The 15,931-nt window shown below is 41.4% G+C and overlaps 1 protein-coding gene across 2 annotated transcripts in view; it reads right to left on the bottom strand.

Annotated features, from left to right (window-relative positions):
- LOC124595856 (fatty acyl-CoA reductase 1-like) overlaps positions 1-15,931 on the bottom strand; it is a 236,167-nt gene that overhangs the window by 95,578 nt on the left and 124,658 nt on the right. For both annotated transcript variants that reach the window (XM_047134762.1, XM_047134764.1), the window contains exon 6: positions 5,584-5,767. In XM_047134762.1, the coding sequence (XP_046990718.1) occupies positions 5,584-5,767 (184 nt within the window). The remainder of the gene's footprint in view (positions 1-5,583; positions 5,768-15,931) is intronic.

Here is a 15,931-nt window from a genome sequence, read left to right as displayed (position 1 = left end):
AGTTCCACTATTTTATATCACACTTCGCATGTGCTGCACACATTTATAATTCCATTTCACCTCACTCAGTGAAGTTACAAACAGGTGAACGTGTTTATCTTCTTTATCCACATCTCCATATCGCTTTTACCATCTACGCATTTACCTTTCTCTCATTAAATCCTTTACACCTGTAACGTTCCCTGGCAGCACGCACACTATTAATAAAATTAAATGACATTTAATTGTACTATGTACGCCGCTATGATGCAATTCGTATGTACTGTAATTGTTTAACAAAAAGTATTATTTAATTTTGTATAAAGGACGTTAGTTATTATTGTAAAATTTTCTGTAATAATATTCTCGATGTATTTATGATTGTAATATTTCTATACGCATAATGTGATTACGAAATATGTTAATATCTGCGATGAAAAAAATGCAAAATATAGCCACAGAGGAGAATAATGTTGTAGGATTACAAAGAGATGTTAATGGTCAGCAATAATATAAATAGCACTGCATGGTGTGCGTTCTTTGTCGTCTTCCTCGAGAGCTGAGAGAGAGAGGAACCTGTTACGTAGCATTATATGACTGAGTAGACTTCTTTTGTCTGTATCTATCTTTAGCCGCCATTAGAGGAGAAATTATAGAGGTGTGTAATTTTAATTATTGTTGTGGCCTAAATACATTATAATTTATCAAAATTGTGTATTACTGATGTAAATTAGCTTGCCCATGTCATCTATAATATTTCTTTAAAGAATTTTCAGCTCTTTTAGCGATTATCGTTGGTGTTGCTGGGCTGTGCCGCGACCGAACGATTTGCAGCGGCGGCACATTTAAAAAATTGTTCCACTATAAAATTAACCAAGCCCGTAAATCGGGAGCAGGTAAAATTAGCAGTGAATTACGAAATATTTTTCTTTTACAGCGATCCTGAGGCTGACTGAATTTATTACTGGTTTTACATTTGTGCATTCATAGGCGGATAATTAACGTTGATGTTGTTAATCTGTTGGTTCTTTCAATTTCTAAAGCAAATAACATAAACGTATAGTGAAGTGTGTTTTGTCAATGATAATTAAACGTTCAGGTCGGCTTGGCAATATTTAACCATTTTATGCTAACAGAGACAGTCTTGTGTTCCATAGCTAACGCTGGGAAAGAATTCAGTAAATATTTAGAAACCCACTGCATCTAGAAACTATATGCCAAGGTCGAAATACGTAAAAAAAATTAATTTAAATAATTTTCAAAGTCATAAATGTTATTAATCAGTTAGTTTGAATTTATCAGCATGAGAGGGTTGCTAAAGTTTACGAAATTTTAAATGTGCTTAATTCTGTCTAAATGAATGTTTATTACCACACGTAAAAAAAAGGGGTTCTACAACAAAGTTCGTACAGAAAGAGTAAATAACAAAAATATTTAAAGCCATTTCTTCCCCATTCTCATCCATTCATTTTTTACATAATAAATAATTTTTTTTCTCATTAAACACCCACGTATTAGGGTTGTTATTGACCTACTTGTAGATTTTGTCGAGTTAGGCCTATTTCCACAAGATGGTAAATCAGAAAGTAAGGTGGACAACAACATCCAAAAGATCATCTTTGTGCTATTCCTGCCTTTTGTGAACTATCTGTGTGCGTCATTTTACTCCCTCGTCACTGTTAATCACGCATCACCGAGATAGAAATAATTAGCACAGGTTTTTAATTTCGGCATGTTTACCAATCGCAAGTTAACCTGCCAACAATGGCAATGAATAAACAGCATGGAGGCAATAAAAATTCTGGTCTTTTCACAACAATTTCATTCAGAAAAAGTTAGATTAAAGCAGCTGTAGACGCCAAAGGGTATTGGACACGGTATTAGACGGAATAATCTCTTCGTATCACAGAAACATGTCTCAAAAGCGACCGCTAAAGTGTGAAGTCGCAAAAGGCGAATGATATCTACGGCATACGACGCCCCACGTGTTGTCTATCATGCAACCATAATGTTGTTGTTGTTGTTGTTGTGGTCTTCAGTCCTGAGACTGGTTTGATGCAGCTCTCCATACTGCTCTATACTGTGCAAGCTTCTTCATCTCCCAGTATCTACTGCAGCCTACATTCCTCTGAATCTGCTTAGTGTATTCATCTCTTGGTCTCCCTCTACGATTTTTACCCTCCACTCTGCGTTCCAATACTAAATTGGTGATCCCTTGATGCCTCAGAACATGTCCTACCAACCGATCCCTCCTCCTAGTGAAGTTGTGCCACAAACTTCTCTTCTCCCCAATTCCATTCAGTACCTCCTCATTAGTAATCTGATCTACCCACCTAATCTTCAACATTTTTCTGTAACACCACATTTTGAAAGCTTCCATTCTCTTCTGGTCCAAACTATTTATTGTCCATGTTTCACTTCCATACATGGCTACACTCCTTACAAATACTTTCACAAACGACTTCCTGACACTTAAATCTATACTCGATGCTAACAAATTTCTCTTCTTCAGAAACGCTTTCCTTGCCATTGCCAGTCTACATTTTATATCCGCTCTATTTTGACCATTATCAGTTATTTTGCTCCCCAAATAGCAAACCTCCTTTACTATTTTAAGTGTCTCATTTCCCAATCTAATTCCCTCAGCATCGCCCGACTTAATTCGACTACATTCCATTATCCTCGTTTTACTTTAGTTGATGTTATATCCTCCTTTCAAGACACTGTCCATTCTGTTCAACTGCTCTTCCAATTCCTTTGCTGTCTCTGACAGAATTACAATGTCATCGGCGAACCTCAACGTTTTGATATCTTCTTCCTGGACTGTAAAACCAACTCCAAATTTGCCTTTTGTTTCCTTTACTGCTTGCTCAATATACAGATTGAATAACATCGGGGAGAGGCTACAACCCTGTCTCACTCCCTTCCCAACCACTGCTTCCCTTTCATGTATCTCGACTCTTATAACTGCCATCTGGTTTCTGTACAAATTGTAAATAGGCAATCAATCCCTTTATCTTATCCCTGCCACCTTTAGAATTTGAAAGAGAGTATTCCAGTCAACATTGTCAAAAGCTTTCTCTAAGTCTACAAATGCTAGAAATTTAGGTTTGCCTTTCCTTAATCTTTCTTCTAAGATAAGTTGTAGGGTCAGTATTGCCTCACGTGTTCCAACATTTCTACGGAATCCAAACTGATCTTCCCCGAGGTTGGCTTCTACCAGTTTTTCCATTCGTCTGTAAAGAATTCGCGTTAGTATTTTGCAGCCGTGACTTATTAAACTGATAGTTCAGTAATTTTCACATTTGTCAACGCCTGCTTTCTTTGGGATTGGAATTATTATATTCTTCTTGAAGTCTGAGGGTATTTCGCCTGTCTCATACATTTTGCTCACCACAATATTGGCTGCTAATGGCAACAGGGGACGAGACTGGGGGGTACGCAGTGGTGATCGCATCATGAGGCTACCGATCATAGCTGAACTACTCAGTCGACGACTAAGTCAACAACAGAGCCACAGTGCTAGTAATCTTGATAGAAAGCAGAGCAATGACAACCGTAAAAAAGGCAAACATTGCATTATATCTACAGCATCAGTTACCGAAGCTGATACTTTGTCAGAAAGGAACCCAGAAATTTTGTAGAGTGAGGGAGACGTGACAGATGAAATGTTAGCTTTTCTGCAAGATGTGCCAGAGGAATGTGCAGTGTCGTATACGCTCGACTGTGAAGACAACGTACATGAGGACCACAATGATGGTAATGCACTTTTAGCAATTTAAAGTGATACTGAAAGAGTTGTCGACGCATGTAATTTATCATCCTTGCTGCACAGGGGGCCACAAATACCGTCTCCGGTGAAACGTAGTAAAAGACAATCATTGTCCAAGGAACGGGTACTAAATATAATTATGTACATGGAAGATCTGTCGTAGCATACAGTCAGTTCCACAAGAAAGTGTAGACCATAATTTTAAACGTAGCGTAGCGATAGGATTGACTATTAGGTAACTGTGCAATTAGTTATAACATGTATTTTCGTGTAATCATATATTTATAATAGTGCCTTTTATTTCATACAGGTAACAGCGTACATTTTCTTGTGGGACTGACTGTAGTAAAAAAACAATTATGAATAAGTTCGTGGCAATGCATAAGAAAAACTGCTGATATACAAGGCAGGACTAGGCGCCCTTGCTACAAAAACTGGTGTTTGCAGGTTTCAAGGATACTCGATACCATTTACGGGATTTTTATGATGGTGACCTACTACGTTATGCACATCAATTTGCGCGCGACCTAGATTACTGTGATTTCAATGGGTGGTTGCATGACTTCAAACAGTGCTACGGAATTGGAAGACCTATGACGATGAAATTTCAAAGCATCAAGTTGACATCTGTACATGAGATAAACAAACGTACATGAGATAAACAAACGTATTCCACTGTTCAGTAGGGAATATGTTTTTAACTGAGATTTGAAGAGGACATTCATATGAGAGGTACCCTGAAAACCAGAGCTACCAACAGAGTTGTATCAAGATAAGGAAACATCAATGTCTTTAACGCACTCGTATACAATTATGCCGACTGTTAATCTGGGTGGTAATGGCTCTAAAGCTATTGTTCTGCGAGGTGCTGTGCCTCCTGGAATTGTTTCTCGTGCGCCTGATCTTACAAAGGCAGTAGGGAATATTTAACTCACAGGAAGCAAGAGTGGGAAAATGGGCGTAAAAGTACAACTATGGTTTGAGCACTGCTTTTGGACAATAGCTGGTCAAAATAAGTTGCTTTTGTTTTGTTGCTGGTACGCACATAAAAATTATACTCCTTTAGAGCAAATTATCCGTTCTGAACACTGCGTGATATTGCAATCCATACCACATGAAACCACTAGACAAATTCAGCTTCTGGATGTTCGTTTTTCCGTGAATATAAAACATATTATGGCACGATGTGCAGCTACACCTTAAACTATAGCGAGTTTCACGGTGGGCTCCACGACAGACTGTTTCACATTCGGTTACATGCCGTCACATTCCAACAGTTTTCATCATCCCGTTACACCAATATGATTCTGTAGGCATTCTTTAGGAGCGGATACGTAGCTGAACGTTCCGCGCGATTTGTATCTCCCAAGGAGTTCGCCTTCAGTCTTGATGGTGCGAACCCTTGTGATCACTGTGACACGCCATTTTTCATTAGATGTTCGTGGTGCTAGACAATGTTTTGTTCTGAACATGTCTTGAGTGTTGACGATATTCATTTTATGAAGTCTACTACATATATACCATATAAGTTTGATGTCTGTACCTGCGGCACATTCTTTTCTACCGTCACTCCTGATGCACGTGGTGAGTCATTAAAAGTTTATATTTTCCCTATCAAAATTGTTAACACAGTATTTTCGAGTGAGACTTACTAAAGACTGAACTTGCGACCTTGCACTCAAGGAGTAGATGTCAATAGTAGTGCCCACGTGCTTCAAGGCAATCGATTCTGACTGATGGCCTCACCAGTTTGGTCCCTTAGGAGTCACACACGCAATCGATTCCCTTCAGCAGCTCATGGCCATTGCGGCCTCAACATATGAAGAACTCACCAGGTGTCCCAGGCGCAGGCGACGGTTGCGTTGGCGACCACGTCAGCGGGCACGGCGTCCGCCATCGCGCTCGTGTCCGCGAGGATGGTGTGCAGAACCCCCAGTGCTGCGCCGGCAGCAATCGCGCTGGGTCCGTACATGTTCCCCACCCACAGCGCCACCGGCTCCTGGTACGTAGCCACCACTGTAGGCACACAGCAGTTTCAGCCTCGCTCACAAATGCGTATCACTAAGCGGCGAGTGCTCTGTAGCTGATCGAACTGGAAATAGTGTGGTCGCCGAGGGAAGGATGGGGTAACGGAGGGGGCGAAATGATATGGAACTGGGATTCGATACATTATTCACACTAGTTTTCAGGTTACCAGGATTTTCTATTTTAGTTTCACAAATGTACTGGCTGCATATAATACGAGGATGAGTCAAATGAAAACCCTAAATTTGTAATAACAAATCGAAATTTCGCGCCGTTAACCCGTAAGTTGGTAAGCGTGATACAAACAGCGTGCAGAAAGTCCTGTAGGTGGCAGCATAGTGCAGATGCGCACATACCGTCGAAGTGTCAGTATAAAGATGGCCGCCCCACTTGCGACTTGCCCCAGGGAAGAAAGCGTTCTTTTATTCGGTTTTTGCGTGGTGAAGGTGTGAAACGTATTGAAATTCATCGACGAATGAAGGTTCAGTACGGCGATGCATGTTTGTCACAGCAGCAAGTCTACGAATGGAGTACAAAGTTCGCAAATGGTGTGACTTCAGTGGAAGATGCTCCTCGTCCAGGTAAGGCAAAACGAGTTGTGACTCCACAGAACAGTGCAGCAGTTGAAGCTATTGTGATGGAAAAGCGCCAAGTGACACTGAACGGCATTGACAGATTAGTCATGGGTCAGCACACCACATTGTGCATGATGTGCCCCACTTTCACAAAGTGTGTGCGAGATGGGTGCCACGTCAGCTGAAATGAGAGAATGAAGTGTTGTTGCTTGTGAAGAACTTCTTCGGCGCTTTGAACGAGAAGGTGATGGCTTCCTTGCAAGAATCGTTACTGGGGACGAAACCTGGGTTCACTTCCACCAACCGGAAACGAAGAGAGCGAGCAGGGAATGGCGCCATTCCTCATCACCAAAACCAAAGATGTTTCGAACAGAACCATCAACAGGAAAGGTTATGCTGACTCTTTTTTGGGGCGAAAAAAGGCGACATTTTGGAGCATTACATGCCAAGAGGGACCACTGTCAGCAGTGCATCATACACAGACCTCATAAAAATCATCTGCGGCCTGTAATCAAATCAAAGCCACGTGAATTGCTGTCAGCAGGGTCCTTTTGCACCATGACAATGCAAGGCCCCACACTGCCCGTACAACAGTTGCAACAATCACAGACCTGCATTTTGAGTGTCTTCCTTATCCACCACACTCACCAATCCCTGCCCCAAGTGATTTACATATGTTTGGACCACTCAAAGATGCAATGGCAGGAAAGAAGTCCCGTTCTGATGAAGAGGTACTGAAAGGTCTGTGTTGGATTCCTTTCATGTTAATTTCTTAAATCTGTTGTCATTTACGGCATAAATTCCTCTTCTAAATTTACTGTGGTGTTTCTAACTATCTGGGAGGAGACTGAGCAGTGAAACGTGTTACTTTTACACATAAACAAGAACGATCTGTCACACTACTACACAGTACATATGTAATTCATGTCACACAGTCTCATACAGAACCTACATCCGCTTTCTTTTATATACTGTATATGGCAAGATACTGTCATTCCCCTTCCCTTCTGTGTGAGAGGATGAATGAGCAAATGTATTTCTAGTTGCATGCTTGATGGTAGCAGACAAGCCTGTCTGCAAGAGGACAGTAGGACCAACGTCAGAACAGGTAGCTACGCTTTGTAAGAGCAGAGAGGTTTCTATTCTTAGTATAATCTGTCCGTCCCTTGTCATGTTGGTATAGGAAGCTGCCTCTCTGGTCACTTCCGTTTGTATCTGTTAAGCACGCTCGGTAGTGGCCCAGGTCAGTCTGTCTGCGGCGAGCGTCTGAAGTTGTAAGATCTCCGGCAAACAATGGATTTCTTAAGTTCAGCCTAACTGAAAATTTAATCGCCTTTATTTCAGGTTTAGCTCTAAAATATCTAATGCTATCTTAAATTGCAACGCAGTGTATTTCGAGTGTGAAGTTCGGAATATCTTCCAGTAGTTGCTTTGTCACTACTTTGTGAGTAAAGTGGAACCACGTGTTGATCAGTAACTCTAACTAAGATCATCAATCTTAAATGCGAATGTGCGTGAGATTATAACGTCTAGTCTTGACAATATTTTTCAATATACCTACTTTTCTTTATGTTCAACCCACGTGGGGTGTACTTTGTGAGACCAGTACCACGTGCTTATACAATTGTTTGACCTATCAGGTTAATAGTAAGACGTTAGTAACCAGTTCGAGGTTTTCCTTTTGAAAACTGCTTTTGGATCTAATTTATTTTAATCATCAAAATTACTGTCGAGTTACACTCTGTGTAAACCAAGTTGAGCACGTGAAGCATGTGGTGTAATCATCAAAGTAGCCTTCAGCTATTCTTTTCGGGAAGGTTTCACAGAGAGTTAGTATGAATTTAGTATACCAGTGTGTGGTAATTACATGACGGACAGGATTGCGCTATGAACATAACTTCTTTGGGTGAAAATTGAATCGGTTGGTAGTGGTTAATTTCCTCTTGCATATGTTTCAACGTTCTTCGTGTGTTATTTTATGAATGCAGTGTTGTATGCAGGCTCCCAATCTTGGCTCCATATTTGATGTGCTCTGTAAGATTACAGACTCACATTTTACAGTCCTAAATAAGGCACCAGTTTAGTTATGAATCAAGTTTAATATGCTGAAATTTCAATGATCAATGTTAAAATAAAATTCCAAATATAAACTGATTTATTTCTTTTTATTTAAATTCTCTTTATATATATATATATATCACCGGTTATCGTATGACGATTAAAAGATTATAATTAATGTTAGTCTGGTTGGGAATTTGGTAAGCTAGACTGGATACCTGGTGAAACAGTTGTTCAGTAATGCAAGGTTAACTTCCCCAGGCAGCTCACAGCTTTTAACCCACTTTTATGGCCTTGAATGTCGGCACCGCTTACACCTCAAAATAATGCAACAACATTACACATGGCGACCCTGTTCTGTGATTCCGCTGGTCTCTGGAATCTCTGAAATGTTAGATTGCGAGCGTTGTATAATCTTAATTTTTTTCCCCCTGCAGCGCTCAAACAACTTCTGCGTTGTTTCTGAGCAGACTTTCAAATGAGTCACGGGGTTGTTGAACGGCATTGTTTGCCTTGTTCTTTTGTTTTCTATATTTGTGTGTTTTATATGTGTGTGTTTTTTTTCCTCGCTTGTAAATTGCACTGCTTCGATCAAAGATAAAAATTTGTTTCGCGTGTGAAGAAGTGCGTACTAGGTTGGGTACCTTTCGTGTAACTGTCGCAATTTTTGGGGGATACATTTATTGTGATTAGTGTGTTGCGTACCGGGTATAAATTGAACTAATGCAGACACGTAACCAAGCTAAAAGTAGGCGGTCCAACAACTTAAGCAACATGGACCAAGGGGATAATTTGATTTCGATTATTGATGCGTCGGACGGTTCCGAAAATGCAATGGGGAATACTTCAGACGAAATGCAATACAGGACGAATGGGCTCACAGCAGAGCCAGAAATTAATTTGCCTCCAACTAACCAAATTGATTTGGCAGAACTCATGAGAGCCTTGTTGCAACAAAATAAAGAAAACGTAGAGAAATCAGAAAAATCGTTCTGAGGACAAAAAGAATCATCTGAAAAATCGATCTGAGAGCTAGGCGAACAAATGACGTAGAAATCTGAAAAATCTATTCGAGTGCTAGGTGAACAAATGACGCAGAAATCTGAAAAATCGATCCGCGAGCTAGGTGAACAAATAGGCGAAAAACTAATCCAGCAGACAAATAAAGTCGACAAGTCGATGCAGAGAGTGTCCGATGATATCTCACAAAGAATAAACAATCTGGAAAATGAATTAAAAAGCGATATTATGAAAGAATTATGCCGTACATTTGAACAAATCGATGACTGTCTGCAAGCCTTAGAACAGGGCAAGCGGAGTAGCGATGCAGAATCCAAAGAGAGCGAAGAACAGCTACTTAGGAATTTCCAAGCGCTGAGAGAAGAATGCCAAAGGGAACACCAGCAGATACTCTCGAGGGTCCAGGAGGCAGAAACACATTGTCCCGCGTCCGTTAGCAACACAGTAGCAGACAACAGTCAAACGATTCACGCACTCGAACAGCAAGTAGATCAATTGAAGCAGAATGGGGCGGAGGACAACAGACAAATACAGGATAAGATTGCGGCATTAGCGGACATTGTAGACACGATGAAGGTGATGGAGAGCGATAACAATACTACCCCCCCAGCAGTCATAGAGACTGAAGAAGTGCGTTCGCTTCTTAGATTTCAGAAGGGACACTTCGAAGTGAACAGGCTGCACGAAGCCGTAACAGGCGAATTACAAGAACGCGTGGGGCATCTGGAAAGCAACATTGGGTGTGATTCCGAACTCGCCAATAGCACTAAAAGAAGCCATACACACAGTGCAGAGAGGGACTCCGGCCCCGAGGGAGATTTTGACGACAGGGAAGAATGTATTTTGAGGGGCAGACATGAGAAAAATAGAAACATTGAAGGGCCTCGCCGGGAGGAAATGCGGGGATTTGATTTCAAACAATTCCTTACGGTGAGAAAGTTTGAGATATTTCGAAATTCGCAAAAAAGGAATACTTCCACGAGCATGGCTCGAGCAATTTGAATTCTGCCTTCCCCCCGACTGGGCAGATTCACATAAGATAGAATAATGTGTGGCTATTTGGAAGGCGAACCGGCGATTCGCACGAGGTCGGCAGCGCGTCACTGCAACTCAACTCGGGATTTTCGACAAGCCTTTCTGTCCGCCTATTGGTCGGAAGCGGCACAAGATAGGGTCAAGCTTGGCGTAATTATGCTGCCAAATTTGAACCAGTCTGGTTTCGGCAGCTCAGCACACCTATTCGACCACATACTGCAGGCAGATCAATTTTTATACGACACATACGGGCCTGCGGAACTAATTAGGATATGCATCACCAAATTGCCGATGCACTTGCGCCACGTCATTCTTGCGGGACGATGCAAAGAGGACGTGGAAACATTTAAGACTCTTCTCCAAGAGTTGGAATACAATACAGGAGAATTCCCGCCTAATCAGGCACGAAGTTATTACGGGGCACAGCAGCGCGATCGCAGTCGTGGCCGTAGTACTAATCAACGGCGTGACTGGTCGTCGCGACGCGAATGGAACAATAATCGGGACCGGCCGTATAGAAACTGGGGTACCAGTCGCGAACACAGGTGGAACAACGGAAATGGTCGAGGACGTGGACAGTATCGTGAACGCAACAGTTACGGCAACCAGAAACGATACTACAGTGAACACGGTGGGGATAGGACTGTAGGCGGAGCACCTCATGATGTTGAAACTCGGCCGGCTAACCCTAGACGTAATCCAGCAAATGGAAATGAACAAAACCGGCAATGACAAACGATCAGCGCAGAAGGCGTCCAATCGGAACAAATGAGCGACATGGGAAATGAGTGCATACGGTATATAGAGAGGGAAGATATTAGAGAGGATTTGTTACAAGAAACTACGAGTGCTAAAATTTCGGGAATAATTCCAGTCGTGACAGATGCAGTAAACGAAATATGTTTTAAGTGTGTCATTGACACTGGAAGCCCTTTCTCCATAGTGAGCGAGGCAGCATTTCAAAAATGCGAAGGGACTGGGACTAGGCCCGTTTTTCAAGTGCGAGGAATAAAGGTGAAGGGCGCAATCTACGGTAAGAGCGTAGAAATCCGAAGGCAGACTCGGCTTAATTTTACCTTCCAGGGAAGAGAGTTTGAGTACAACTTCTTTTGCTCCCAATGCTGAATGTGGCAATGATTTTGGGAAATGACTTCATGAATGCCCACCATGCAGTAATTGACATGGGTGGAGGAGTAATGACATTTCAAGCTGGGGATCAGCCAATTAATTTAGTATTTGATGAATGCATATTACGTGTCGAGCCAGAAATCAGTTGCCTAAAATTTCAAGCTGAAACCGAGTCGCAACCCAGACTAGAGCTACTCTAGTGAACTATGTAAGTGAGTCGTGCTCTACGTCTGGTGAGCAGGGGAAAGGTTGTTTTTGTTGATGCTCTGAGAAAGAGCATCGCGGGTGTCAGAACCACGGACAGGGAAAAGGTGAAATTGTATTGCCTACTTAGGAATCATGAACGGGTATTTTCTGAGGCTCCGGGGTCGATTAAGGGTTTTACTTACCAATTCAGAGTACGTGACCATCAGAATTTTTCTGTTAGACCATATCCTATTCCCGTGGCGCATAAAGCCCAAGTGGAGAAGGAAATAAACAAGATGTTAGAACAAGGAATAATTGAGCGGGCAGTAAGCCCGTACAACTCACCCTTGCTTGTCGTGCCAAAACGCGACAACTCGGTTCGTTTGGTACTAGACTCGAGACAGATAAACACAGTTATTATGTCGGAAACGGACAGGCTTGAGAGCCTTGAGGAACTCTTACAACGTTTCCACGGGGTAGAGGTACTATCATCTGTCGACCTCCGTTCGAGTTTTTGGCAAATCGTGGTACACCCATCTTGCATATTATATACAGCGTTCCTGTGTTATGGAAATTGTTTCCAATTCCGGCGTCTCCCGTTCGGACTAAACGTCTCATCAGCTGCTTTTATAAGGGGATTAAATAGCATTTTGCCTGATGATTTGAAACAGCGAGTGACAATTTACGTGGATGACATATTAATTGCGGAAAAGTCGTGGGAGGATCATAATGACGTTCAGAACAGACTACTGGATGTTTTTGAGAAGGCAGGTGTAACAGTCAACTTAGATAAGTCACAGTTCGGACGAGAGAAGATAAAATTCTTAGGCCATATTGTCTCAGCAAATGGAATACAACCTGATCCGGTGAAAATTGCGGTGATAGCGGAGTGTGCAATGCCGACAAATAAAAAACAGTTGCGAGCATTCTTAGGCTTGTGTAATTTTTATAAGCGATTTATAAATTTTAGTGTACTTGGTACACCCCGTCTATGTTGACTAACAGGGAAGAACGCTTTGTGGCTCTGGGATCAAGAGGCACAGGATGAATTTTATAAATTGAAAAAGGCATTGGTAGAGGCTCTCATCCTCGTGCATCCCGACCTGACACAATAATTCTGTTTAATGACAGACAGTTGCTTGTCAGGATTAGGTGCGGTACTGTTTCAAACGGAAGGAAATGATGATATTATAACTTGGAAAACAATCTCGTTTGTGAGCAGGGTGCTCTCTCGATGTGAAAAAAATGATTCCGTGACAGAACCCGAAGCACTCGCGATGGTTTGGGCATTCTCAAAATTTAGGTATTTCTTATTTGGAAGGATCACCAGGGTTTACACTGACCATCGTGCACTCCAATTTCTTATGAGCACAAAAATCACGCATGGGAGACTAGGACGCTGGGCACTATACCTACAAGAATATAATTTCACTGTAGAATACATTCCGGGACAGAAAAATGTAATTGCTGACGCTTTATCGCGCATTCCTATAGGTTTGGTTCACACAGAAGAAGGGGAACTCGGTGAAAATAATTTTAGCATCCTATACTTACAGAATGTAGCGTTCGAGAACTTTGTTTCCACCTCTTTAGGGAGTATAGCGGACGAACAGGATAAGGACGCAGTATTGAAAGATATAAAGAAGAAGTGGGAGGACAAGGAGAATGCAGGAATACGCCAGTACTACTTAGTGCGCAATAGAATACTATTAAAGAAACGAGCCCCGGACGACTCCAGATGGGTTTTCGTGATTCTGGAGGAACTCGTAAACAAAATTATATGGTACATACGTTTGAGTTATGGTCACTTCGGAGCACAGAAATGTTGTGAAAAACTGAAGGAGACATGCTATTTTAATAACATGCTACGGCGTATGCGTTGTGTACTTTGAGTGTGCGGACCTTGTTAGCGAGCAAATGCGGCCACAGTGACGTATGCTGCATCATTGCACCCGATAATACCAAGCAAACTTTGTGACCTCGCGGCCGTGGATCTATCTGGGCCACTAATACGATCTAAAGCAGGTTTTGCATATGTTTTCGTAGCGGTGGAGCTAACCTCCAAGTTTGTGTGTCTGACTCCGTTGAGGCGAGCAACAGGAAGGGCAGTGGCAACTGCATTTGCAAAGCAGTTTCTGCATGAAGTTGGGCGTGTGAAAAGGGTTATCTCTGATAATGGACCACAATTTAGGTCGCAATACTGGCAGCGGATGCTTCGAAGGATAAGAATTAAACCTATATATATATCTCTGTTTCACCCCAGCTCGTACCCCAGTGAGCGTATTATGGGCGAATTAGGAAAATTATGTAGGTTATACTGCAGTCGTGATCACCGATCGTGGGACATACACCTAAAAGGATTTCAAAACATAATTAATGAGTTGCCTAATACGTCAACACAGCTTCCGCCAACCACTGTGCTAAAAAACAAGGAGCCCCGAGCAGAATCAAAGAGGTGGTGCCTTGGCCACTACAGCCGAGACTACGCCGGAACGCAATTGTTGACTTAGCTTTACGCAACATCAAGCGTGCAGCAGAAGCCAGAGTCAAGGCATATAAGAAAAACGTGAGAAAAACAATGTTTCATGTAGTACAAAAAGTTCTTATCAGATCACACAAGCTGTCTAACAAACGGTCAGGTACCTGCAAGAAATTTTTTAATCTCTTTAACGGCCCATACCGGATAAGGAAGATTCCCCATGAAAACGCCATTGAAGTTGAAACTCTTTGATCGAAGAAATCAAAAGGGCTACACCATGTGTTAAACGTAAAACCATACATTGAGTAGAAAGGACAGTGAGGAGTAGAGAAGACGGTGAAGAGAAACAATTGATTAGTTTACATTTGTGATAAATGCATTTTGAATAATATGTTGGTAAAAATAATTATAAAAATGTTTCTATGTGATTGATTGAAGTGATGTTTTTAGTTTTTTTTTCTTGTGCAATTAGGATTTAGGTTGGTCCAAATGTGAAGATAAAACGTTTCTTTGTGAACGAGTGAAATGCTGTTTATGGCTTTTTGTGTAAATTGAAAAGAGTCGCTCCTGAGAGAAGCAAGATCTGTGTTGAATTAATGCAAAACTCAGGGGAATATCCGATCTGTGGGTATTTTGGGTCTGGCAAACCCAGGTTCCCAGCTGTTAGTAGCCTTGTTTCCGATATTCTGCTTTCAGTGCTACTATCTATCTATTACTATTCTATATCTGTCAATATAAATGAGGATCTCTTACTGTAGTATGTGTGCTGTATGAATATTTTAAGATAGGAGAACTCTGAGAAGGCAATGAGTAGGTTTGGAATCTTGAAAACAGGGTGCGATAATACGATTGTTTAACCAATGGCTTCCCAATAAACGCTAATATGTTAATATTGATGATATATGTCTTTTTTGTTCTTTACAGCTGAGTACGTAAAGTGCTATCTGTGGACTTCGTAAGTGGATTGATTCCCTCCAAGGTGAAAGAAGAATTGTGGTTTGTGTAATTTACGTGGCCCTGAATTATTATTGTGGTTGTCAAATGACGAGCAGTTTTCCAGCCAATGGAGAATGGAACAGAAATATGGATCCTTTTTGTAGTCTTGATTGATGTTGAGCCAGAGCCTGAAAAGTTATTCTGCGTTAATACTTGTCCTAGAGAAGTGACGTTTATGAGTTTTGCTGATGCTGTGAGCATTACAGCTTACTGTTTTTGCTGTTGCGAGATGCACTGCAGCCTATATGAGTTGAACTAAAGAGATTTCTCTGTTGAAGGTAGAGGAAGAGTAAATAATTTTGATTATGGGATCTAAGGAAAGCTTGGTTTAATGTAATAAGGATGAAGCAAAACATTTGTCATTTAAACTACAGGAGGATTCGGATCTTTTGTGTCTGTTGTAAGTTCAATATGTTAAGATGAAACTGTTTTACAGAATAGAGGAGACCACAATTTTGCCATTCATGAGAAATGAATCCGGAATAACCACCACAGGAGAAATAACTGATTTGGAAGCGAAAGGTAACTTGAAGAAGGAACGAAATTGGAGCAAAATGGGTAAGAAAATGTAATATAACCTGTAGGATGAATATATTTTTACCCTTCTCAGAGTCATCTGTGTGATTCATTCTTGTGCTAACGTAATTTTAGATGAAATTGTCTTACTGTTTTATGAAT

The sequence above is a fragment of the Schistocerca americana genome, chromosome 2 (genome assembly GCF_021461395.2).
Source record: "Schistocerca americana isolate TAMUIC-IGC-003095 chromosome 2, iqSchAmer2.1, whole genome shotgun sequence".
Lineage (NCBI taxonomy): Eukaryota > Metazoa > Arthropoda > Insecta > Orthoptera > Acrididae > Schistocerca > Schistocerca americana.
This window is presented reverse-complemented; position numbering and strand designations above follow the sequence as displayed.